This window comes from Mesocricetus auratus, unplaced genomic scaffold, assembly GCF_017639785.1.
Source record: "Mesocricetus auratus isolate SY011 unplaced genomic scaffold, BCM_Maur_2.0 Super-Scaffold_100006, whole genome shotgun sequence".
NCBI classification, from domain to species: Eukaryota; Metazoa; Chordata; class Mammalia; order Rodentia; family Cricetidae; genus Mesocricetus; species Mesocricetus auratus.
This window is the reverse complement of record NW_024429190.1, coordinates 76,982,878-77,006,953: the sequence shown is the minus strand read 5'-3', so window position 1 is coordinate 77,006,953 and position 24,076 is coordinate 76,982,878. Positions and strand designations below refer to the sequence as shown.

The 24,076-nt window shown below is 39.9% G+C and overlaps 1 protein-coding gene across 6 annotated transcripts in view; it reads left to right on the top strand.

Annotated features, from left to right (window-relative positions):
* Mapk10 (mitogen-activated protein kinase 10) overlaps positions 1–24,076 on the top strand; it is a 256,057-nt gene that overhangs the window by 136,478 nt on the left and 95,503 nt on the right. For all 6 annotated transcript variants that reach the window (XM_040747536.1, XM_040747538.1, XM_040747540.1 and 3 more), the window contains one exon: positions 11,624–11,793. In XM_040747536.1, coding sequence (XP_040603470.1) covers positions 11,624–11,793 — 170 coding nt within the window. The remainder of the gene's footprint in view (positions 1–11,623; positions 11,794–24,076) is intronic.

Here is a 24,076-nt window from a genome sequence, read left to right as displayed (position 1 = left end):
TTTAGTTAACTGGGCTTGCAGGGATGGCTTGGGCAGTAAGGCGATCAGTCACAAGTGTGGGGACCTGAGTTTAGTTTCAAGAACCCGTGTAAGTCAGGCAAGGTGGCCTGTGCTAACCCACAAAGCCAGGTGAGGTAGCCTGTGCTTGGAGTCTAATCTGTATCAGGTTAAGGGGAGGAGATAGGTAGATGCTGGAAACCACTAATCACCAATCCAGCTGACAGGGAGGTCCCAGGCCAGTGAGAGACCCAGCCTCTAAGCCCTGAACTCCACCACCACCCTGGGTGTCCTCTGATCTCCACATGGGCACACATGCCCATGCACAGTGCATGTCATATACATACCCACCCTACACACAAATTAATCAACAGGTCGTAAGTTTAAGTGGACTTAGAAACTAAGGAACTAGTCTAAGAAATTAAGGAATCTGAGCTTGTCTTTCTTTTGGCTGTTTATGCTGACTGCCGATCAAGATTGGTTTCATCCTTCATCCAACGTGCCTTACAGATATTTTAATTAGTTTGGTTTACTCATTCTGCCTCATGTGCATACAGCATCATTTTATAGTCCATAAATATAAAAAATTGTAATTATTAATGTCCAATATAAAATGAAATGAGAAAAAATGACTACGATTTTCTTCTTCATTTTGTCTGTACAATTCCAGCTATTTTCAGAAGTTGGAGTCAAATTATGTTTCATTTTGGAACTTGAGGGCATAACAATTATACAAACCCTAATATACACATTTTGTTATCTTTATTTGAGAGAGAGGGAGAGCTAGTGAGACAGAGATGGAATATGAATTAGAGATTTATCACACCTGTCACTCAGGACATCCATTCATTATAAACTTTTTAGTAACAAGTTGGCATGCAGTATTTTGATTGGGAACCAAATAAACACATACTGTTTTTTATTTTTATTTTTTTCAGTTGTCCATTTTCTACGCTGTAAATAGTTTCTTATTCTTACCCCGCTAATAGATTTTTTAAAATTTTATTTTCCAGTTTAAATTTGGATAAGAAACAAGGTTGCTTCACAAGTCAGTTCCAGGTCCCTCTCCCATTCCCTCCCTTCCTCCCGTGCCCTCCCCCCCCGTTATCCCCTTATTTCTCCAGGGAGGGTGAAGCCCTCCATGGGGTTGTGCATAGTGTGTCATTTCATATAGGGCAGGGCCTAGACCCTTCCCCAAGAGTTCAGGGTGAGAGTGCACCTCACATTGTTCTATGGGAGTCCAAAGTCCGTGTGTATACTTGGGATGGGTACTGATCTGCTGCCCAACGCTCAATAGATTCCCTAGGCCTCTTCACTGACACCCAGATTCAGGGGGTCTTGATCAGTCCCATGCTGGCTTCCCAGGCTAATGCCTGGGATTCAAGAGTTAACCTTTGTCTGGTCAGCTGTTTCTGGGGGTTAAACCAGCCCAGTCTTAATCCCTTTTATCATCAGTCCTCCCTCTCTGTTACTGGCTTTCTTGAGTTCAGCTCAGTACTTAACCAAGGGAGTCTGCCTCTTCTTCGATCAGCCACTAAATAAAGTTTCTGTTTCCCAGACTCTCTGGCCATAGGATTGTAGGCTGGCACTCCCCAGATCTATGTCTAAAATCCATATATGAGAAAGCACACCCCTGAAAGGTTATTTCCCAAGAGGAAACCTTCAGCAGCATCCTCAGCTCATACTCTCTTGTTCCAAATCCCTTTTGCATTTTTGCATGTTGGAGCCTCGGGCAGGAAGAACAACTCCTTTGAGACGTCTCTTCTGTGTTGCACAGATGAGCATGCGCACTCTCTGTGATGATGACAGCTGCTCACTTCACATCTGCTTTGTCTGTGCTTTTGACCTTGCTCACACCGCCTTGCTCACCAAACGTCCACTTTCCACGTCTTTCTGTTTTCCCCTGTAGATCTGGCAGAGAGATAGCAGCAGTAGCCATACTTCAGCTGAGTGTGTTATGCTTCCTGAAATTTCCTTCATCAATTTATTTTGACTTGAGTTTCACTCCGGTTTGCAGGGCATGGTTAGAATGCAGTACAAGCAGCCCCTAGCTAGTTTCGGTCAGAATGTAGGAAAAGCAGACACTAGATACTAAATAGGGTCCTTGCTTCCCTTTGAAGTCTCATGAGACAAGCCTCTCCTGTCCACATTTCTCCCAGCCTTCTGGTCTCTCACCAAAACAACTCACTAAACTCATGGTTCGGGGGTTGTGGTCCATCACAGCATCGCAAGCACAGCAGATACAGCAGATGGTGATGTCACATTGTGTCCATAGCCAAAATGCAGAGAGAGATGGGAATGTTCACTCTCATTTAGCTTCTCTTCTCCTCTCTCTGTTTATGCAGCCCAGAACCCTAGCCCATGCAATGGTTCCACTCATTCAGGGTGGGCCCCGCTCCTCAGCTAAACTTGTAGAACTATTCTCAAAGGCATGTCTGAATGTGTGGTTCATAAGCACTTCCAAATCTAGTGAAGTTGACAATGAAGAGATGAAACATTGCAAAACATTACTCCCTTTGCTGTTTTACTTTTCATATTTTAATAAACTTCATAAAAAGTTTCAGGTGACATATTGCCATTTAGGAAGAGAAATTTTTATTTAAGCCTTTTCCTTTCATTGGGTTCCTGCTCCTATCTGTTTAATGGAGTATGACTCTGACTTTCCTTACATAGACTTTAATCATATTTAATCTTATATTGATGACCTAAAAATCACAGAGTTCATGCTTTGTGTGTGTGTGTGTGTGTGTGTGTGTGTGTGTATGTGTATGTGTGTGTGTTTGAGACAGGGTTTCTTTGTGGCCTTGGAGGCTGTCCTGGAACTAGCTCTTGTAGACCAGGATGGTCTCAAGAGTTCATGCTTTTGTTTGCTTGGTTGTAGTGGATAAGATATTAAAAAAAGGCAAGTGAATGGTTTAACAATATTGCACATATCGTCTAATGAAATAACTCATTGTGGTGTACACTGTCATGGCAACTGTCCTCCTGCATTTATGAATGAAGCTTGTATTGCTTTATGGTATTTTTCTTGTGTCTACATGCAAATATGGCTACAGAAAATTTAGTGCTCCATTTCTGTTCTATACCCTTCTCAAACAAAAGACCCTATGAAATGGTTATAATAGACTCTGTTACACTGCCCAAGATTAATGGACAAATTAAAAGATTCAATTTTGGAACTGTGAGGGCTTTTGTATTGGTTCGTTGTGAAAATGTGCTTAGTTACTTAAACACAAAAAAAGTCAGATTTTAGCTTCCTGTGGAATCAGCTTAACTAGAATGTAAATGCAGCTTTGTATTGTAAGTTTAATTATGATTGAAGCTTCAGACAGACTGAATAAAGTCATGGCTTCCATATTTTTTATAGTTGTTCTATAAAACATACTAAAACCATCCATGGTTCCAATGCATGGCTCATCTGTAATCATGCTCACTAAGAGACATGTGAATAAAAGATTCTGTTTTAATCTACATTGTACTCATCTGTAACTAGTTTTTGCTTTAGTTGCACTATTTTAATGCTTAGTGTCCTTGTGACAGGAGGCATTGGAAATAGAAATAAAGTTATAGTCTTTGTTTTGGTGAAAAATGACTGCCTGAGACTGGGGACATGATCAGGAGTGGCTACATTTTTAAGTAGGTCAAGTATGCCCACCAGCACTGTGGTTCCAGGTTCTAAATCTAGCAGATGCCAGTCTGTATTTTTGGGAGTTCATGTTCTCCAAAACACAAATGTTTATTTGATTATATATTGGCAAAACATTCATAAAAGGTCAAAGCACCTTTGCAACTATAGGGCTACATTTTTTATTATTAGTTTCAGAGCTGCACATTGAATTTAGGAACTTGCATTACTAGGTTAGAGTATCTTAGCATTGAGCTATATCTCCAGCTCTGAAACACATACATAAGGTGGCAGAAGTCTCTGGGTATGGTGGCATACCCCTATGATTACAGCCACATGGGAAACTGATGCTGGGAGATGACAACTTTGAAGCAATCCTGGGTTACATATTGAGTTCAGTGCCACCTTGTGTAATTCAGCAAGATTCTTATCTCAAAATTTAAAGAAGGCCTGGGCTTATGGCCCAGGGTAAACCACATTTCTAGAATGTGCAAGTTACTTAGCATCCACAAGGGCCCAATGCTACAACAAATATATAAACTATAGATAAATGAATAATAAAAAGATAAGTCAAGATCTTTTGGCATGGAGAATTACTAACTGAGACACCAATTGCATCTCTTCATGGCCATGCAGGTTCAGGAATGAAAATAGCAAATAGATCTGCAGATAATACAAATAGGTCAACATAATGCTGTGTGTTTTATATGTGGAAGCAGATTCATGTTCCAGATTCTTGAATATAGCATGAATAAACAAAATATTCCTGACCAAATACATAGAGATAGACTACAGAAATGTTAGTTAATCCCAGAAGAACTTACTAGAAACATGTTTTCACCACATTATGTTTTACCATCCTATCCTTTTAACTCTCATACAAGCAAGTTTTTAGTTTTCCTTAATAACTGACTGGCATTTACTGTCCTGGACATTCTTCTTGTTCTGATTATATAATACCACCTATTGTTTCCTGTTCATTCTTCTTTTATCTTTATCATGGACAAGGTCAGAATGTGTAAAGTGAGAGGTATAGAACTCAGTATTCTAGCTTAATGGGCAATGTCACTGAAATCAGCACTTCCTGTTTTATCTTCTGTGCTGTAATTACTACTCTACCTGGCCCCTCTGAGAGTTTGTATCAAGTAAGAAATATGAAGCATATTTCTGCGTGCCTGGTAAAAGTTCATGGATGTGTTGATTGTTGTTTGATTCCAGGCTTATTATGTAAAGAGCTTTGGAATATATTCTCCCTGAAGTTAAGCACCAGAGAAATATTATCACCCCTCTAACTCGTTTTGGTGGATTTCTTAGATTAATAAATCAAACTTTGCCACTTGTTGTGGTTTTGTCTTGGTTATCGTTAGTTCCTCCTTTGACTTTCTAGAGCGTGACATTAAGTTTTGTGCTCAATGTGGCGGGTATTTACAGCTTTAGACTTCTGGTATACCTGCTGCATTTGTCGCTTGTGCTTAAAACTGGATTTAATGCTTTCATTGTTCATTCCTCTATCCTCTATGGGGAGCAGCACAAATCCTTTATGGAACCACACAGGATATAAATAATAAATGAATGAAAGAGTAATAAAGTGTGTTCAAGATTTCCCAGATATGATGTACAGAATGATATTTTCAGCTCTATTATTAAAAAAAAAAGTCCTGATAAGCACCACCTGTAAAGGTTCTTCACCCCAGTGTTCCCTGCTCAGGAGCTGTTAGCAGCAACAAAGGATGGTTTTTCTCAGTGAAATCAAGGATGGAGTGTCCCTGAAACCTAGGTGATTATAAGTTAGCCAATCACAATCACACCTTGGGTAGTCACAGGTTACAACAATAACATGGTGTCGGTGGCACTCAAACTTGTAGTGTGTTTCTGGTTAGAAAGAAACAAACAGAGGAACACAGAACCCATGTTCAAAAGTATTGATCAGATAAGTGATAGACAGGGAAAAGCACCAACTAAGATAAACAGAACCAGGATGCCTTCAATGTTCCAAAGGTGAACAAAACACAAATGCCTTTATAGATCCAAAATTAAACAAGCCAAAAGACTAGACCAAAATGCCTTAAAAGCAAGCAAACAAATAAATAAAATAAGTAAACAAAGCACTTAACCTTAAATAAAATACTTGAAAGCCGACCAAAAAAGAGAGAAAAAAGCATAAATTAAATTAAATTAGGATCCATAATTAGTCAGCAAAAATGAATAAATGGATTGCTGACCTAACCACGAGAGGTACAGAGTCCCAGGAAGGGCTCACCAACAATCCACCTGAGATTCGGTGTCTGACTTTCATTCAGTTGACCCCTCCAGTGAAAACGGGATCATTTTTGGAGCCCCACATTGGGCACTATAATTGTCAACAAAAAAGCACAGTTGTCATTTTAAAGGGAATAAGATATATTTTATTCTGGAGCCATTATGAGTGAATACAGTCCAGGAACAAAGATATAGGGTATTCCAAATTCCATGTTCCAACATGGAAGCAGTTGCATGAAGCTACATAATTTTACAGTACAAAGAAAGTCGTAAATCAAGGTGCATTTAAAATACATTAGTGGGTACATTGGAGAGGTGGTTAAGCAATATGGGTGAAGCTTTACTATAGGCCTAAGAGTATCTCTGATAACATTCTTAGTTTTCGGGTGGTAGACGTTAGTGTTCTGTTAAATTAATAGATTTAAAAGGTTGTTATCTGGTAGTTACAGGATGTTAGTTATCTATTAGTTATGGGATGTTAGTTTAGACACAGAGGTGGGCAAGACATGGCTGTTTTTGGAACTAAAGAAATTCCCAAGATAAACTAAGATCTGGACTTTCAGAGTCCCAATCCCCCCACAGTACTAGAATCCTAATACTCACCAGTCTCCACAAACTCAACCTCTTTTAAGGGTTTTTCATGCATAGACCTTAAAACTTAAGAATCTTTCCCCAAAACTCTCTGTTGGCTACTGTGATAGCTGATATTCCCTACCAACTTGACAGGGTCTACAATTACACAGAAGATGACCCTTTGGCATGTTGTAAGTGATTGGTGAGTTTAATCAAGGGAAGAGCCACCTTAATTGCAGGAAGCACCATTCCCTAGGCTGGGATCCTGCACTGACTAAGATGGAGAAAGGGAGGCGAATATGAGCTTCCTTTGATTCCTATTTGGCAGTGGATGCAGTGTGACCAGCCACCTTAATCTTCTGCTACCATGATTTCCTCTACATGATGGACTATACCCTTCAACTGTGAGGTAACACAAACCTTTGCTCTTTCAGATGAGATTGGGCACGTTCAGGCTGGTATAGCCACAGACACCTTTTCCTTTTCAAATTTCGTTTGCAAAAGTGTTTTATCACAGCAACAGAAACATGACTAACACAGCTAGCCATGCCTTTTCAAAATGGATTTCATGTTATTTTCTTCCTGTATTTGAAGTGACATGGCTGTTTTCGTTCTATCTCCTGTGGTCATAAAATATGAAACCATAAACTAGAAAAAGTTATTCTCAGCAGTGTGCTTGGTGGTATATTTTCATTGGCGCATTTCACATGGATGAAAGTTTACATAGAACTTCATAGACATGACAGGGAATAGTATATGGAAACAAACGTGAAATAAAACATACCCTGTGAACTTTCCCAAATGAGGTTTGGATTTACTTGTGTGAGGTGTAGATGGGAGCCGAAGGAATCTCCTCACAGACTATTTGTCAGAGTTTTTGCTTGTCTTATTGATCCAACAAATTTTCCAATGCTATTATTTGTTGCTTAAATAATAAAGACTTTCTCCAGCGATCTGAAGTGTTTTCAAGGATGTTTCTAACTCAAATCTAGATATAAAGAAGATACCAACAGGGAAGTATGTGTGCAAACACATGTGTTTGTGCTCATAAGAGTTCACAAGACTTAGGATGATGAATTCAGTCCCGTTGTGAGAAATCAAATGCTCTGGAGCAATGATAAGTGATCAGTGAGTGAATGTATTTTAGAAAATGTATTAGGGAGTTGAACATTTCACTTAGAAGGCTGTTATTGTTTTAGTTGAGTGGAAGTCTTATGGTAAAAACAGGTAAATGAACTCCACCATTTGTGTGTGTATGTATGTAGTATGGTCCCCCTCTGTGTGTGAAAGTGTGAGTGTGTGTGTGTGTGTGTGTGTGTGTGTGTGTGTGTTTGCTTCTGGGGACACATACTGATGCCCTAATCCAAAGCTCCAGTGCATCTGCCCAGGATTGTGTTTTTATCAAGCTCTACATGCACACTCACATCAAAGGGCTGGTGAGAATGGAGGTCCATGAGTAATATTAGATCAACAAAATACAAATACCTTAAACCTTACCAACTCTAATCTACAGGGTGTTTCTCCCCCACATCTTGTTCCTTTCCCCTGCTCAAGCTTTTCCAACCTCAGCATTCCTTCTTCTACTATCATATCACAGGCACATACAATCCCACCCTTAAATAATCATTCCCCCTCTTATAGAGGCTCCCATAGCACCCAAAACAAGATAGGTAGTTGCCACCACTCTTGGTTGTCCATGATAACTAGTTGGTAAGGCCCTATCGCTGAAAGTGCCACATGCTTTAATCACAGAACATAGAGAAATCAAGCTTGAACCGTAATGGAAGTGTCTTCCCTGCTGGCTAGTCCACGTTGTGCTAGGAGGTATGATAAAGACTGCTGGGGGAGAACTGTCATAAAGAAATCTACTCATCTGTGAACTGTGTGTGTAACAATACTGACTAGTCAAGCTTGATGAGTTCGCTGGGGCAATAGTGGCCCATCTGTTATGGAAGTGACCAATGGTCCAGTCAAAATCCATGGTTGGGGAGGTTTATAGACTCTACTGTGAAGCTACTGCTATTGTTTTGCTCAATAGATGTGATGTCCCTGTCAAATTCCCTCCTAAATAACAATGTTTATGCTTATAGACTAGCACTGCCATCGGTTCTGATTAGAGGTTCTTTCTGTAATGGTTAGTTGTGGGTGCAGAGGTAAGTGTTAAAAAACAGAATAAATGACAATCGAATGCTCACCTATGACATCTGCAACAGAATATTCAATGCCTAGGGAACATGGAAAAGAGGTGGGAGGAATGTGAAAGTCAGGATAACAAGTGTGGTGTGCTAAGTTCTGGGTATGACACTTTTGTACTGTTGGAATCTTGATTACTTGTACAAGATCTCCACAGGATTTGCCCTGTCAACACCGTCATGAAAGGAGGAGGGGCTCATGAGGCTCCACCTCTCCCTGAGGATTTATATACAGATAATGGCTGATGGGCAGGGGCATTTTCTTCAGTGGTTAAGCTACTAGGGAGGTACACGATCCTATAAACAAACTTCACCAATAGTGTTTATAAGCAACCCTAAGGAAGCTCAATGGGATCACATAAAAAGGACAGGAAAATAGAAGTGTGGCTAGATGGGAAAACACAGATGACTCCTAGAAGTTGGAGGAGGACAAGAGAGGGTAAAGTAGTGAGTATGACCAAAACACATGTGCACATGCATGAAAGTGTCACAGCAAAATTTGTTATGTATGACTAATATATGCGAATTAAACATTAAAAGAAAATATTAATTTTATGTCAGTGACTTGGTATATATTTGTTGTTTTATACATAGTATTTGAATGAGTTAATAATAATATTATGCAGACAATAAGTTGCTTCCTGTTTATTACTAGAATATCTACTTTGTTCCCCTGTAGAATGTACCATCTGTATTACTTCACCATGCTTATTCTAGGTTGTAACTTTTTCTTGTCTTTACTGCATTGTCAGTGCTAATAAAGTATTTTTCACGTAGCATGTATGTCATCAATACTGGATTAGGCAGCTATAGTTATTACGTGTATTAGACAAGCCTGAACAAGAAAATGTATGCATTATTAAACTTTCTTGAATATGTATTAAAGTGATAAGAGTATTTCCAGCATGTTTAAACATAATTGTTCCTGTGTCTGCAACTGTCCATAGCCATTGCCTAAATTATAGGGCCATTGTTACATCCTTGAATAGGCTTGCAACACCCTGCTTTTGAACCATCTTGTTTAATTTCCTGTGCTGTGTTGCATAGTCTACTTTCCAGATCTCAGAATTTTGGTTACATTTGCAAATTACCAGACTTTTCTGCTTCCTTTCTAAACAATGCAGGTCCCTAATCCATAGTCCAATGTCTGTGGTCCCCACATTTGTACCAACTGCTGCCACTATGCTTGAGATGTCTATTCAGTTCTATGTCTGCCTCACCCATCTGGGGCCTCCACAATCTTCCAGGAGATTTGGAGATTCTTCTAGCTAAGCTCAAATAATCACCACTCGGTTTTCCTTACATCACCATCCTGCCTGGATCACATTCCATTCAGGCAGATATTAAGAGATACTGCCATTTCAACTTTTTATGTACACATGACATGACAAAACTTTCCAAGGAAAAAGGTTTTATGGCCAGTTCAGAAGTTTGAGCCTAAGAGAGTTTAAATCTTTCAAATTGTATGAGAACTGATATTTAGAAAAGTCAATGTGTTAAATTACATAAAAATTCTTTGGTTTAAATTCTAGGCTCAAACATTGTAGGTGGAGCTTTCACTGATTAAAGCTTCATGAGGACATTCAAACCTCGTGATGTAGGTAGGAAATGATCTGTTGTGTGGGATACTCAGCTCCTGCAAGGCCACCAGTGAGCTTTCACAGGAATATATGAGTTATAGTTCTCATCACTATTGCTTTATACACCATGCCAGGATTCTCCTAATGGAGTGGCCCCAACATGTAAAAGCTATGACTAATGAGAACCACTGGCTAAGAGAAATTGTTTTTCAATTATTGGGAAGAATATACAGAAAGAATGCTTGTTTAAAATCTGAATGAAACTATCGAGAAGAGGTCTAAGTATTACATATGCATTCTCCAGTGTGTGCCACATGAAATTGGTTAGTTACAGTATGAACCATCTAACTATAGAGTCTTTTGTGTAGTATGACATAGAGCTTTTATGAGTAAGTACTAAACATGAGTAGTAGCTCTTTATTATATGTTATGCACAAATATTCAGAATTTTAAGACAACTCTTTAATTACCAAATATGATTGGTGTTTAAACTTCTCCATAGATAAACAGGAATTGCAATAGCCAAGATATGGAAAATTTAAGCACCCTCAAAATAGTTTGTCATGGAATTATAGAACAATGTTTATTTAATCTAGTATTTTCAGCACTTAATAAGGATAGTAGTAATTTGGGTATTAGTGACAAAAATGAAGTCAATTTATTTAATTAAAATTTATCTAATAAATAAAAGTTAAACCTGCATGCTAGTTTGTGGTCTGAGCTTTTTTGTTTTGTTTTGTTTTGTTTTTTTGTTTTTTGTTTTTGTTTTTTTTTTCCGAGGCAGAGTTTCTCTGTGTAGCTTTGGAGCCTGTCCTGGAACTAGCTTTTATAGACCAGGCTGGTCTCTCAAATTCTCAGAGATCCGCCTGCCTCTGCCTCCCCAGTGCTGGGATTAAGGGTGTGCACCACCACCACCTGGCTGCCTGGGCCGCCTGAGCCCTTTTTGAGGAAGGACCACACTCACCATCTTCAACCTCCCTCTTGTGACCAGTCAGTACCTTCCTCATTTCCTTAAACCTTAAGTGTCTAAGATATACTGAAACCAGAATGTCTTCAGTATTTGTTTCCCTAAAAAGGATGCAATTATCTTAGGGCCAAATCTCATCTTCCTCTGTTTTAAACAGGTGTTAGTTGTTGCTGTTGTTGAATTACTGGGAATCGAACTTGAGCTATATTCCCAGGCCTTAAACATTTTAATTTTGAGAAACTCTCCTTTGCATTTTAAGCATCATTTACTTCAAATAAGCTGGCAGGGTTTAATGCAGATATTTTTCCCCTATGTGAGCTAGCTGAACTAGATGATAGATGGTCAGATATTCGTAATAGTTGAAAGAAAAGATTTCTGTGTGTCCGTTGTCATTGTACTACTGCTCATGTTTCGTTGTTCTTCTTGACAGGGATTCGATAAACACGTGGATGTGTCATATATTGCCAAACATTACAACATGAGCAAAAGCAAAGTAGACAACCAGTTCTACAGTGTGGAAGTAGGAGACTCAACCTTCACAGTTCTCAAGCGCTACCAGAACCTGAAGCCAATTGGCTCTGGAGCTCAGGGAATAGTTTGGTAAGTAGAATGGATTTGCTAACTTTTAAAGGCAGTATGCCATATTCGTTTACAAAATACAAACAGATAAACACAAATAACAGGTGAAAGAATATATTGAAAACATAGAATTGTAAGTTTCATTTGTTTATTCATTATCTACTTGTTAACAATATGCAATGTGGCTTATGATGTTTTTCCTGATCACCAGAAAAAAATTATAACACAAAGACAGTGAAGAGATTCAGAGGTTGAAAAGCTTTAGCTATTGCTACCATATTTAGAAAAGTTTATTTTTGTGTTTCACAGCAGGAACAGTTATATCAGAAGACAGGGTTAGTTAGATCCCCAACACACTAAAGAGAGATGAGTGAGTTCTGTCTGTGATTGTTAAAGTTTGTACTGGCAAGTTTTGTATCAACTAAACTTGTCACAAGCTAAACTCATTAGAAAAGTGGTAAACTCAACTGAGAAAATGCTCCTCTCTCATGGTCTAGTAGGCAATCTTGTGAGGCATTATCTTAATGGATGTTTGATTTGAGAGGTCCTAGTTTACTGTGGGCAGTGCCATCTCTGGGCTGGTGGTTCCGGATGCTATAAGAAATCAGGCTGAGCAAGCCATGGGGGAACAAACCAGTAAGACGTGGCCTCTGCATCAGCTCCTGCCTTCAGATTCCTGACCTGTGTGAGCTGAAAGTGTAAGATTAAATAAAACTTTCCTCCCCAAGTTTCTTGGACATGGTGTTTTATTATAGCAATAGAGCCTTAACTAAGACAAAGTTCAATGTTCAAAATTAAGTTAACTATGTAGAAGTAGTATAAACTATGTTTCCTTAGGGGCTCTTGGCAGCATACAACTGTCTGTAATTACAGTTCCAGGAGAAAAGAAAAAAATCTGGAAATACTATCTTAATGGTAGCAGTGAATGGTTTCTGTTCTTTCCCATGTACTCACTGTACATTTCTTGGTCTGTTTGAAATTTGGTCACTTCATCATGCTAGCTGCGCTTACTTCAGGGTCTTCACTTGGCTGGTGTGAGTGCCATGCACTGTGTGCACACATCCCAAGTCAGGACACTAGGATCTAGGTCACATTTGCCAAATATATGGAAGCTGTTGTAGAAAGTCACCTGTAAATTTCCATTTTTAAATCACTTTAGAATCTTAAAAGCAGAAAGAACATTTTTTGTGTGTTTTTAAACAATGAATTAAAACTTTCATTTAAAAAATTGAAACCGATTGAAAAAGAAATGTGTATTTATAGCATTTTTATTTATTCATGTGTATGACTCCTGTATAAAGCAACCTTTTGGTGGCACACAATGCTTAAATGGTGCAGCAGCAGCGTTGTTACCTTTCAAAGATGCCTGTCAGTGATCCCCAGAATCCAAGTGCACGTTATTGGCTAGGACAAAAGGGAGCTCACAGTGTACCTGAGAATCCTAACAGGTAGAGGCTATACTGACATATCCAAGAGGGACAAGCATACTCACACTAGTTCTTGAAAGTATGAGAGAAGGCAGAGGACTATGTCAGAGGCCTGTCATCAGAAAGGGTCAAGGCAACATTTGAAACACTGGAAAGTGACTGTAGGGCAGACTTTGACAATAGAGGAGGTGGGACCAGGAGCCCAGGACTGGGAATAGCTTTGAGGAGCTGGAAATGGCTCAGTGTAAGTGGGAGACTGAAGACAGAGTTTCTGTCCCACCTGGTCCTACAGTCATTTAGTTCCAAATAAACACAGGGAGGTTTATATTAAATAAGAACTGTTTGGCCAATGGCTCAGGCTTCTTATTGGCTAGCTCTCTCTTAATTATTAACCAATTTTTATTAATCTAAGTATCTCCACATAGTTTTGGCTTACAGGAGAATGCCCAGGCATCCAATCTTCCTGGTAGCTACATGGCTTCTGCCTTGAGAATCACTCACTACCTCCCTCTTCCCAGAATTCTCCTCTGGTAGCCCCACCTATACTACCTATCTGGCTACTGGCCAATCAGTGTTTATTCATCAACCAATATATTCACAGCATAAAGAAGGAATCCCCCATAAGGAGACATTACTCGCAATTTTAAGGAAGTGGTTCTGACAGCACATGGAACAGAAAGAAGCAGATTTTTCTCTGGGATCCCCATGGAGGACCTCAGCTTTCCCACATCTTGATTTTAGCCTTGTGAAACTCCCACAGGACTCTCAATCTACAGAATTATAAGATAACAAATCTGTGGTTTAAGCTGTTGTTTTGTGGAAGTTGTGCCAATGGCACAGGACAGTTAAGATTGTAACATGAAGATAACTTCTGTCTGGCTTGGAGATGGCTCAGTAGTTAAGAGCATTGGCTGCTCTTCCAGAGGAACTGGGTTCAATTCCCAGCAGCCATATGGTTTTTCACAATTATCTATAGCTCCAAATCAGGGAATCCAATGCCCTCTTCTGGTCTGTGTGGGCACTGGGCAGGCAGGGAGTGCACAGACATATACACAGGCAAAACATCCACACACATAGAATATCAAAATAACTAAAAATTCAGATAACTGCTTCAAATCCCCCCAACTTATTGAGGTGTGGGGTGAGAACAGACTTCTTAGCTACTTTTCTTTGATGGAGAACTATAGCATATTCACATGAGCGAGTGTTCATCAATAAGATTCATAGCTTAGATACAGTTTTGGATAGTTTCATTATTTTTCTTTTTAATAAAGCTGTCACGGAAAATGAGATATTTCTAAAATTCTCCAGTCACAGGCAATGGACAAGCCTTTGAGGAAGCTCTGACACACCAAGTAGCATATGGCTCAACAAAATAACATGATCATGGAAGGCTTGAAACTCCTAAGACTTTTTTTTGTTTGTTTTTACGAGACAGGGTTTCTCTGTATTGTTTCAGAGGCTCTCGGTCCAGCCCAGCCTCGAACTCACAGAGATCCGCCTGCCTCTGTCTCCCGAGTGCTGGGATTAAAGCGTGCGCCACCACCACCCGGCCTCCTAAGACTTTTGAAGTGTGTTTCATAGGCTTCTGGGTGCTCTCGTTCACCTTTCTATGCAATGTAAATCATTCTTGGCCTTACATAGAGTTGCCAATAATGGAAGTCAATAATAGAACTGATACCGGGGACACTTAGTTTTTGGGCACCCTCGCAGGAGTTCTGGCTACTTGTGTCCTAGAACAAGGAGTTGGACAGAAATATATCCATGGTGTAGCAGAAGTTTGAGCAGTTTACTAGAGAAAGATTCCCTTCCAATTGAGGGAGAAGGCTAGGGTAAAGACAATGTTTCCTGAATATCGCCAGTGCGTAATGGGGTTGTATCACATAGTACAGTTATATCATAAAACTATATTATGTAGTGCAGTTATATCAGAAAGCTATATCATGCAGCACAATTAGATCAGAAAGTTGTATCATACAGTGCAGGCTTTTTGTGTAATTTGTATTGTGTGGGGCTTTGGGGCACAGGTCCCCCCACATGCTCTATCTAGTACAGGTAGTTCTGCATATAACTCGTTGTATTGCATATCTCAATAGCATCTTAAATATCCACCCAGCGGTGTGAGTTCTAGTATACAATGAACCACGTATCATCTTCGTGAACTCTGGAGTGCCTCTTTGCAAGTGTCAGTGGTCCCATTCAGGATTTCCGGTCCATCTTGGATGACTGCCTTCTCACAGCCTTACTGCAGTTTCCCCTGGACTTTCACTCATTGCTATACTCTTCTGCCTCAAAATTACCCATGAGTTAGATTTTAAACCTATCTTTAGAATAAATTTATCAGCAAATGAAACCAAAGCTAAGGCAACAAAAATCCCACTTGCATTTCAAAATGGTAATCTTGGTGTTTGCTGAGGTTCTGGGCCCTTTTGTCTCTGGTGGAGGGGAATAAGGCCAAGCCTTACTCATTTCAACAGAGGGCAAAATGCAGGACAGATAGGGGGATTCTAGGCCTTGCTCTGTGACCTGCATGAACACTGCAGTCAGAACACACTCCCTGTAGACAGATATTGGCATCTCTTTCTTCTGCCTCACAACCTTAGAGTTAAGATATCTTTATTTAGTCATAGCATGGGCCTGTCATGGGCTGTCAAAGTCTTCATTTGCTTTGCTTTCCCTGTCAATTTTCCTCCATTTAATTTCTCTTCTATTTCCTTTGTGTAGACAGTGAGCCCCTTCATGTCCAGCACACATCCACAGTCAGACTTGTCCCTGTGTTCATGACAATGGTCACATGCATTAGCTATTCCACATAATCCTGAATATAGAGACTGGTTAAAATTAGGCGGCTAGATATGACTGTGGTCTCTAGGGAAGAGTGAGTTAAAAAAGACTTTATTTATTTGTGCTAACTTTACATTGGCGTGGGAATACAACATGGAGGAACCAATTTGAAAAGAGATAACCAATTTATTTTTTAATGTGCCACCATAAAACTGTATATGTACATGTGTGTATCTGTGTGTCCAGGAGGAATTCTCCTTTTTGATCGTAGATGTAGGTATACAGATATTTATAACAAAAAGTCCCCAGTCCCTTTATTTGCTTGAAATAGAATCTCATTTCTACTCTGACACTTGTTACTTAATTTTTTTTTTACAATTTCTCCTCCTTTGACTTATTGCTTATTTAACACCATGGGTCAAAAGCAATGCTAAAATATCTTCCAAAGAATTAACTATTACTGTTGCTTTCAAACTTTACTATGGATCACAGAACAAAAATATCACCATTGAGATGGGTCAAAAGCAATGCTAAAATATCTTCCAAAGAATTAACTATTACTGTTGCTTTCAAACTTTACTATGGATCACAGAACAAAAATATCACCATTGAGATGGGTCAAAAGCAATGCTAAAATATCTTCCAAAGAATTAACTATTACTGTTGCTTTCAAACTTTACTATGGATCACAGAACAAAAATATCACCATTGAGAGCTATCACATGAAGCTAATGTGAAATCTCTTAGAATAAACTGGAACTTTTTCCTTCTGAGGGAAAAAAGATCAGTTTGCTTCCCTGCTTGAGCTGGGCACACCTGTCACTTTGTGATGGGAAATCCTAAGGCCATCTGCAAGGTGAGCTTTAAGAGCACTGTTCAAGAGACATGAGCAAACCATCTCGGCATTTCCCAGTCTTCAGGAGAGAGGGTCACGTTAGTGTTTGGAGCTAGATAGACAATAACCATAAAATTCTCGTGACTTTGAGTAGGTTTGAGGAAGGCAGGTGTATATGGAGTTCTTAATTGGTCTAAGTAATAAAATCCCAGAGTCAAATATAGAGGAAAATGCTGAGAGATCAGAGAGAAGGAACACTACCCCACCTAACCTCCTTAGCATCTCTATAGACAAGAGAGCGAGTTCCTGTTTCTCCCTGCGTATATCCTCTCTCTGCCCAGCTACCTTACTTCCTGTCTGTCTTTACAGACCTTCAGACCTTTATGGTTACCTAGTGGCAAGCTCCATTCTCTGACCTTCAGTCAGGCTTTATTCGTACAAGCAAGCTATCGCCATATATTCCCCCTTTTTTGTCTAAAATTTAAAAAAGGTTATAACTAATGTAAGAAAATATAATATATCACCACAGGCAGACTTCTCTTTTTTTAGCAGTAGAAAACAACAAACACATGTAATCCACAACTGTGTTTGGTTTATAACTGCCGCTGAAGTCTCAGATTCTGGATATATGAGTTAACAAAATGACTTTGCTAATACTCCATGCATTGGTCCAGTAAGGCCTCTAAGCTACTCTTTCTGTCTTTGAACTTGAGCGTCTTTTGACCAGTATTGTTTACAATATGTAAGCTACAAATATTGGCACAGCTTAGAGTGGTAGTGTGTGCCTCTAATTCTGACACTTGGGAGGCAGAGCAGGTGGATCTCTGTGAGTTCGAGGCCAGACTGTTTCATACTGTGAGTTCCAGGACAGCCAGAGTTACATAGTGAGATCCCATCTCACAAAACAACCAAATTAAACCACAGAACAATTTACAAATTCACACAGAGCAAGAGGATCATCTTTCGGGACAGAATTTGAGTGGGGACATTTTATGAAGATGGGGTTGATGGGCAAAAGCAGAGATGGGTGAAACCATACAGGGTGTTTTCCCAAGCCTGAGACTTCCTGAATAACACAAGAGAGACTTGCTCCATGGTTCCCAGGTGGTTTTCTTTTGTCTCTGGAAGCATCACTCACGCTTATGGTGCATTTCTTCCAGCCTCTAATGAGCCATTACCCTAAGTGACTCAGCTTTAATCACACATTTATATTTAGCCCTTGACCAGGGAAGCAATCACTCTCTCATTTGCATGCGGAATACCAATGCATTCTATATCCGTTATTTTCCACTCGTTTTACAACCCTCACTGCAACCTTATTGAAATAAGGTGCTTTGAGCTCCAAACATTGTCTCCATACCTGTGAGAGAGTTGAAGTCGTGGTACCTAAGCAGAAAAGAACAGGATAAGATGTTGTAATCTTCCTTAACCTTTACTGTTCTTCTTGGCCCCTTTGCGTAAATTTGATTTCAAATATCTACTTACAGTTTTCTTGATTAATGACTACAAGATTTATAAATATCATTTCTTCCTTTCACAGAGAAAAATGCAGTACTTTGAGAAATAATAGGTAGAAATTTGGTAGAGGAATGCTTAAAGGCAAGACATATGTTTATAAAAAATGTATATAATATCCATAATTTTGTGTTGACTATAAAGTATGTAAGTTGATATGTGGAAATACATAATGTCAAATGATAGCTGGTACTTATGAGGTTGGTAGTATATTATCTAAAAATTTATTTTTGTATTTAAGGTGTGTAATAGTCAATTATTACAAATTCCATGATTCTTCAATTAACTTTTAATTAATTTATGTTCCTGGGGTTAAAAATTAACAAGACTTTGTAGTCTGAACATATTTTTTAAGCAGAAGTGTGTACATTTGTATTTCCATAAATATTTGACTTCCTTAAAAGTCATTTATTGGAGTAAATACCAATATCTCTGTCGGAAGAGATATTAATTAATTCTTCACATATTTATTTTTAGTTTCTGTTTCAGTCTCTAAGATGGGGCGGTTAAGTGACACTGATTCTTTCTTCATAAGATGTCTTTCCTATCAGCAAACAAATACTCCTATCTCTAAAATAAAATATGTGGTCACCATATTTCTTTATCTGATGCATAAATGCGGAGTAATTCTTAGGATTAATGTGCATCTGTTGTGTATAATATTTAACCTGTATGGGATTGGCTATGAATATGCTGAACTCTGCACTGTCCAGTTTATCTTAGAAAAGGTGGAGTTCCTCATGGGAAGGGTGCAGCTTCATCAGTGTGATTGAATTATCGCTAAATAACAGAGGGTAATTGTCCTTCCTCAGACGGTGGGTGTCTTAGTTACTTTCCATCTGCAGACAAGGCATGCTTGTTTTAAAGAAGAAAGGATGTGGAATTATAAACACTTGCAAATTAAAGATGTCAGTGCTGAAAGGATCTTTCTCTAAAGCACAGAGGGAGGTACTCGAGCCCTCCCCTCCCTGCAGAGGCATGCCTCTGGCCTGTTACAACACAGCATTCTGTTTATAGCTCTGGGCTGTCTTGCTCCACCAGGATTTGATTGCAGGGAGCTGAGGACAAAGGAGTGACATCTTCCATCTTTCAGTTTGGAAGGCAGAGTGACAGCATCCTCTTTGTCTGCTCTCTGCTCTCTGCCCCGGGTTCACAACCTCTCCTGCAATGGGAATTTAAATTTATTTAAAATATTTGACCCCATCAAGTGCTTTTCACTTCACCTGTCACAAGTTGTGATTTCAGCCTTGAATCACTGCATGTGATGCTCCTGCCATGGAGTCTCATCAGTGTCAGGAGAGACACTTGTCCACTTCACTGGACGTGGGTTTCTTTTAGTCACTGACACGTATCCTCCCTGCTCTCTGAGCCGTGCTCTTCCTTATTTATATTTATATTTTTTGCCATTAAAATGTTTTACACAAAAAATTTAATTATGCCCATTCATAAAAATCAAAAATCTTATTCTCTGTCAAGGTGGCTCAAACACCAAGTATATTTTTAAAAAACGCTTTCTTTGGGCTCACCCACGGCATCAGACTGTGAGGTGGACAAGTGGCTGAAAATGACGAACTTCAGATTTCAAATGAAAGGAAATTTACCCTGCACAGCTATAAACGGGAAACAGCAACAGCAGTCTCTGTCGATAACAGAATTGCTGGCCAGTTCTGCGGCTTAGTTATTTGAGAGCTCTGAGAAGATGGAAAGAATTGAGGAGGAGAGGGAAATCACAAGTCAAATTGTTTTCCTCTTGGCACCATCCCCTGTCTTCCAGGAAGTTCCCTCTGACCCATTCCTCTCAACATATCACCTCACTGGCCTTGTCTGTCAAAGTCTTCCTTTGACCCGAGGCCATTGCTTGCCTGCTGTTTGTTTTCCTTTTCCTACCTAACCTCCACACCTTGAGGATGGATGACATATACCATCAAATGTGGCTTCCTCTTCTCCTCTTGTCTTTATGTGTCTGGGTTTTCCAAGCTCCCATCCAGCCCAGCCCATTTGGCTGCTTTCCCACTCTCCCTGGAAGGCCGGGCCAGCTGAGCATCCCATAATCACACTGATTGTCTCCATTATAGGTTTATGAGCTTCGTCCTCAGCTGGGCTCTTGCTCTTGCTTAGCAACCCTTTCACTGAGATGTCTCCTCAGCTTCCCATACCATTTCCCTTGGTGGCTGTTACAACCCTTTTACAACTTTCCAGGGAGCCTCTAATTTCGTTTCCCTACTCCATTATGTGCAGAAGGTCTTACCTCCTTCTTTCCATAGAAAACATATGGCCTGGGGCAAGCGAGCTCCTCATTTCTCCTTCATTGTCATCTGGAGCCTCCTTCCCTGCTCAGTGTGTTCCTTCATGAAGAGTGCCCCAGCATGGCTGCCGGCCTGTGTCTGTGATTCCCTCTGCTCCCGTCTCTGTGCAGAATCTTTGGAAGCCTCCTCTCTCCTGCCCATAGAAGACCTCTCTATAAATTTGCGTCTGAAAACAAGTCATTTAGATTTGGTCTTCTCCTAAAAGACCTTTCTGTCACTCCTTTCGGAATCAAGGTTTTTGATAGAATGATATGAATTTAGTGCATCCACAATCCTCCAGTCTCATTTCACAAATGGTCCCAATCCTGGGACGAAACGGCAGACAGAGGAGACATGAGACAGCTGTGGTGGCTCTCCTGTGTAGGAAGCTAATCCACTGACTTGCTTTTCAGCCCTCATTTTCTTTCTTTCTTTCTTTTTAAAGATTTATTTATTTATTACATATACACTGTTCTGCCTCTATGCCAGAAGAGGGCACCAGATTGAATTGTAGATGGTTGTGATCCACCATGTGGTTGCTGGGATTTGAACTCAGGACCCCTGGAAGAGCAGTCAGTGTCCTTAACCTCTGAGCTGTCTCTCCAGCCCCGACATGGACATCATCTGCAGTACTCAGGGCTCTCTAAGGAACAGAACTAATAGAATGAATGTAGTTTGGGCAGTGTAAGACGATGGCTGTCTCACACTGAAGAGGCTGAGAATCTGATGGTTGCTTGGTCCATAAACCTGAATGTCTCAGTGCTCCCAGTTTGGAGCTGAAGGCCTGGAGGATTACTGGAGAGCTGGAGACTGTGTTGGACTCTTGAAGAAGTTGGTTCCATATTGTCAAAGGAACATCACAGCGGTAGGGTAGATGGACATGCCATCAAGAAGGCAAACAGGCAAAAAGCAGTTTCCTTTTGTATGTCCTTTTAATCTGGGATGCCACCAAAAGGTGTCACTTGCATTTAGGTGGGCCTTCCTGTTTCAAATAATATCATCAAGAAGATTCCTCATGGGAATGTGTTTTAGTTGATTCCATATTCAGTCAGGTTGTCAAGCAAGATTAGCCACCACACTATCAAAATAGTAATTCTTTGAATTTCAAAATGGTAACTTTCAAACTTTGCCCATGTTGGAACTGGACTGTGACGGGGACAGCTTGCGTGAAGCTTCCAGTTATCTCATCTGGAGATAGAGCTAGAAAAAACATAGATATAGAGTTGTTAAGATTCTAATATCTAGCATTAGTCAAATATGTGTTAGTTTTCAGTTTTATTAACTGGCATCCCAGATTAAAGGACATGCAAAATGTATATCCTTTGATGCATACCTACCTAGAAGTGGCATAGTTGGATCACATGGCACTCCTAGTTTTTGTTTGTTGCTGAATCTCCATGACATACTAACTTTTTAATCCCACAATTAGGAATGGTTTCCCTTTTCCCATATCCTTATGAACATTGTTTAGTTTTATATTGACTTTATTCACGTGTTATTGTTTATTCTTCATATGTGTGTATGTGAGTGTCTGCATGTTTGTATGTATGCAGTTGGTTGTGTATGCATGCATGTATGTGAGTTTGGAGGCCAGGGGCCAACCTCAGATTTTATTCCCCAGAAGCTTTCTAGTGTGTGTGTGTGTGTGTGTGTGTGTGTGTGTGTGTGTGTGTGTGTGTGTATCCATGTATACTAAAGACAGCATGGAAGCATGGACATATCATAGTACACTTGTCCATCCTGTCTAAGGCAGAGTCTCTTTGTTGTGTTTTTCATCATGTACATAAGGCTACCTCTTCTAGGAATTTCCAGGATTCTCCTGTCTCCTCATACAAGTACTAGAATTCATACTTATGCTTTGCCTTAGGCTTTTATGGTAGTTTTCTAGGACTCACACACAAGTCCTCACACTTGCACTGTTACATTTCATCCACAGACCCTTCTCTCCAGCGCTCCTTGGTCTCTGGGTCAGGCTCTCTCTCTGGGAGCTGGGGCTCACTGATTAGGCTAGGCTAGTTGACCGGTGAGCTCCAGGGATCTGTATGCTTCTGCTTTCCCAGTGTTTTGCTAGTTTGCCGTGTTGTTGTTGTCGGTTTGTGTTTTTTTGTTGTTGTTGTTGTTGTTGTTGTTGTTTTGTTTTACGAGTCAGGGTTTCTCTGTATTGTTTTGGAGGCTGTCGGTCCAGCCTGGCCTCAAACTCACAGAGATCTGCCTGCCTCTGCCTCCCAAGTGCTGGGATTAAAGGCATGTGCCACCACAGCCCCGCTGTCAGTTTTTTTTTTAATATAGATATTGGTTGGACCCAGTTTCCCATGGCAATTATGTTATAGATGTTAACAGATGGAGTGGATTATCTCCTCAGCTTCTATGATTTGCCTTTCTTTCTTTCTTTCTTTCCTTCCTTCCTTCCTACCTTCCTCTCTTTCTTTCCTTCTTTCCTCCTCTCTCTCTCTCTCTCTCTCTCTCTCTCTCTCTTTCTGACTAATTTGATAACTGCTGTAAGTGGAGTGAGATGGAATTCAGTAGTAGTTTTGATTTGTATCCCTAGTGGCTAATGTTATTAAGTATTTTTATATACTTATTTATTTATTGTCTATTTGCATTTATTCATTTTGAGATGCACCCACTTGTATCCTTTTTACTTTAAAATTGGGTTGTTTTTAAGTTTTGTTGTTGTCTGTGTGTTCTGGATGTCAGTCTAGTGAATAGCTGTTAAATGAATTTTTTTCCAGTGTGTAGGCTGTTTCTTCACTCTGTTGACTATTTTTTCCCTGTGTGGAGGCTTTGTCTTTTGATGTGACCCCCTTGTCATGCATTGTCTTGTCGTTGCTAGGCTTTGGAGATCTGATTCAAAAATCTGTTACTGTTATTGGAGTGTTGACAATTTCTTCCAGTAATTTCTGTTTCAGGCCTTATATTTAGGCTTTTGAAATGTTTGCATTTATCAATGCACAGGGTGAGAGATAAGGATCAAGTTTTAGCCCTCTCCTTCTTTGAAGAGATTGACCTTTCTCCAATGTGTACTTTCAGTGCCTTTGTCCAGACTGACACGCGGGGCTCATACTTCTGTCCCACTGGCCTATGTGTCTGTTTTTATGCCACTATCAGGTTGTTTGGTTACAGGGCTGCTTTGATTTTTTGTTGCTGTGATAAATCACTGATCAAAAAGAACTTGGAGAGCAAAGGGTTTCTTTGGTTTAGAATTTACAGTTCACCATCATGGGAAACCATGACAGGAATTGAAGACAGGAACCCAGAGGCAGAAACTGAAGCAGAGACCCTGGAGGATGCTGCTGACTGGTTTGCACCACCCACCCCGACTACTTTTCAAAAACGCTTCTCTTATACCACTTGGCTAGGGATGGCACAGCTAACAGTGGGCTCAGTTCTTATACATCAGTTAACAATCAGGAAAATGTCCTGCAGATGTACTCACAGGCCAATCTGTTGGAGGCCGT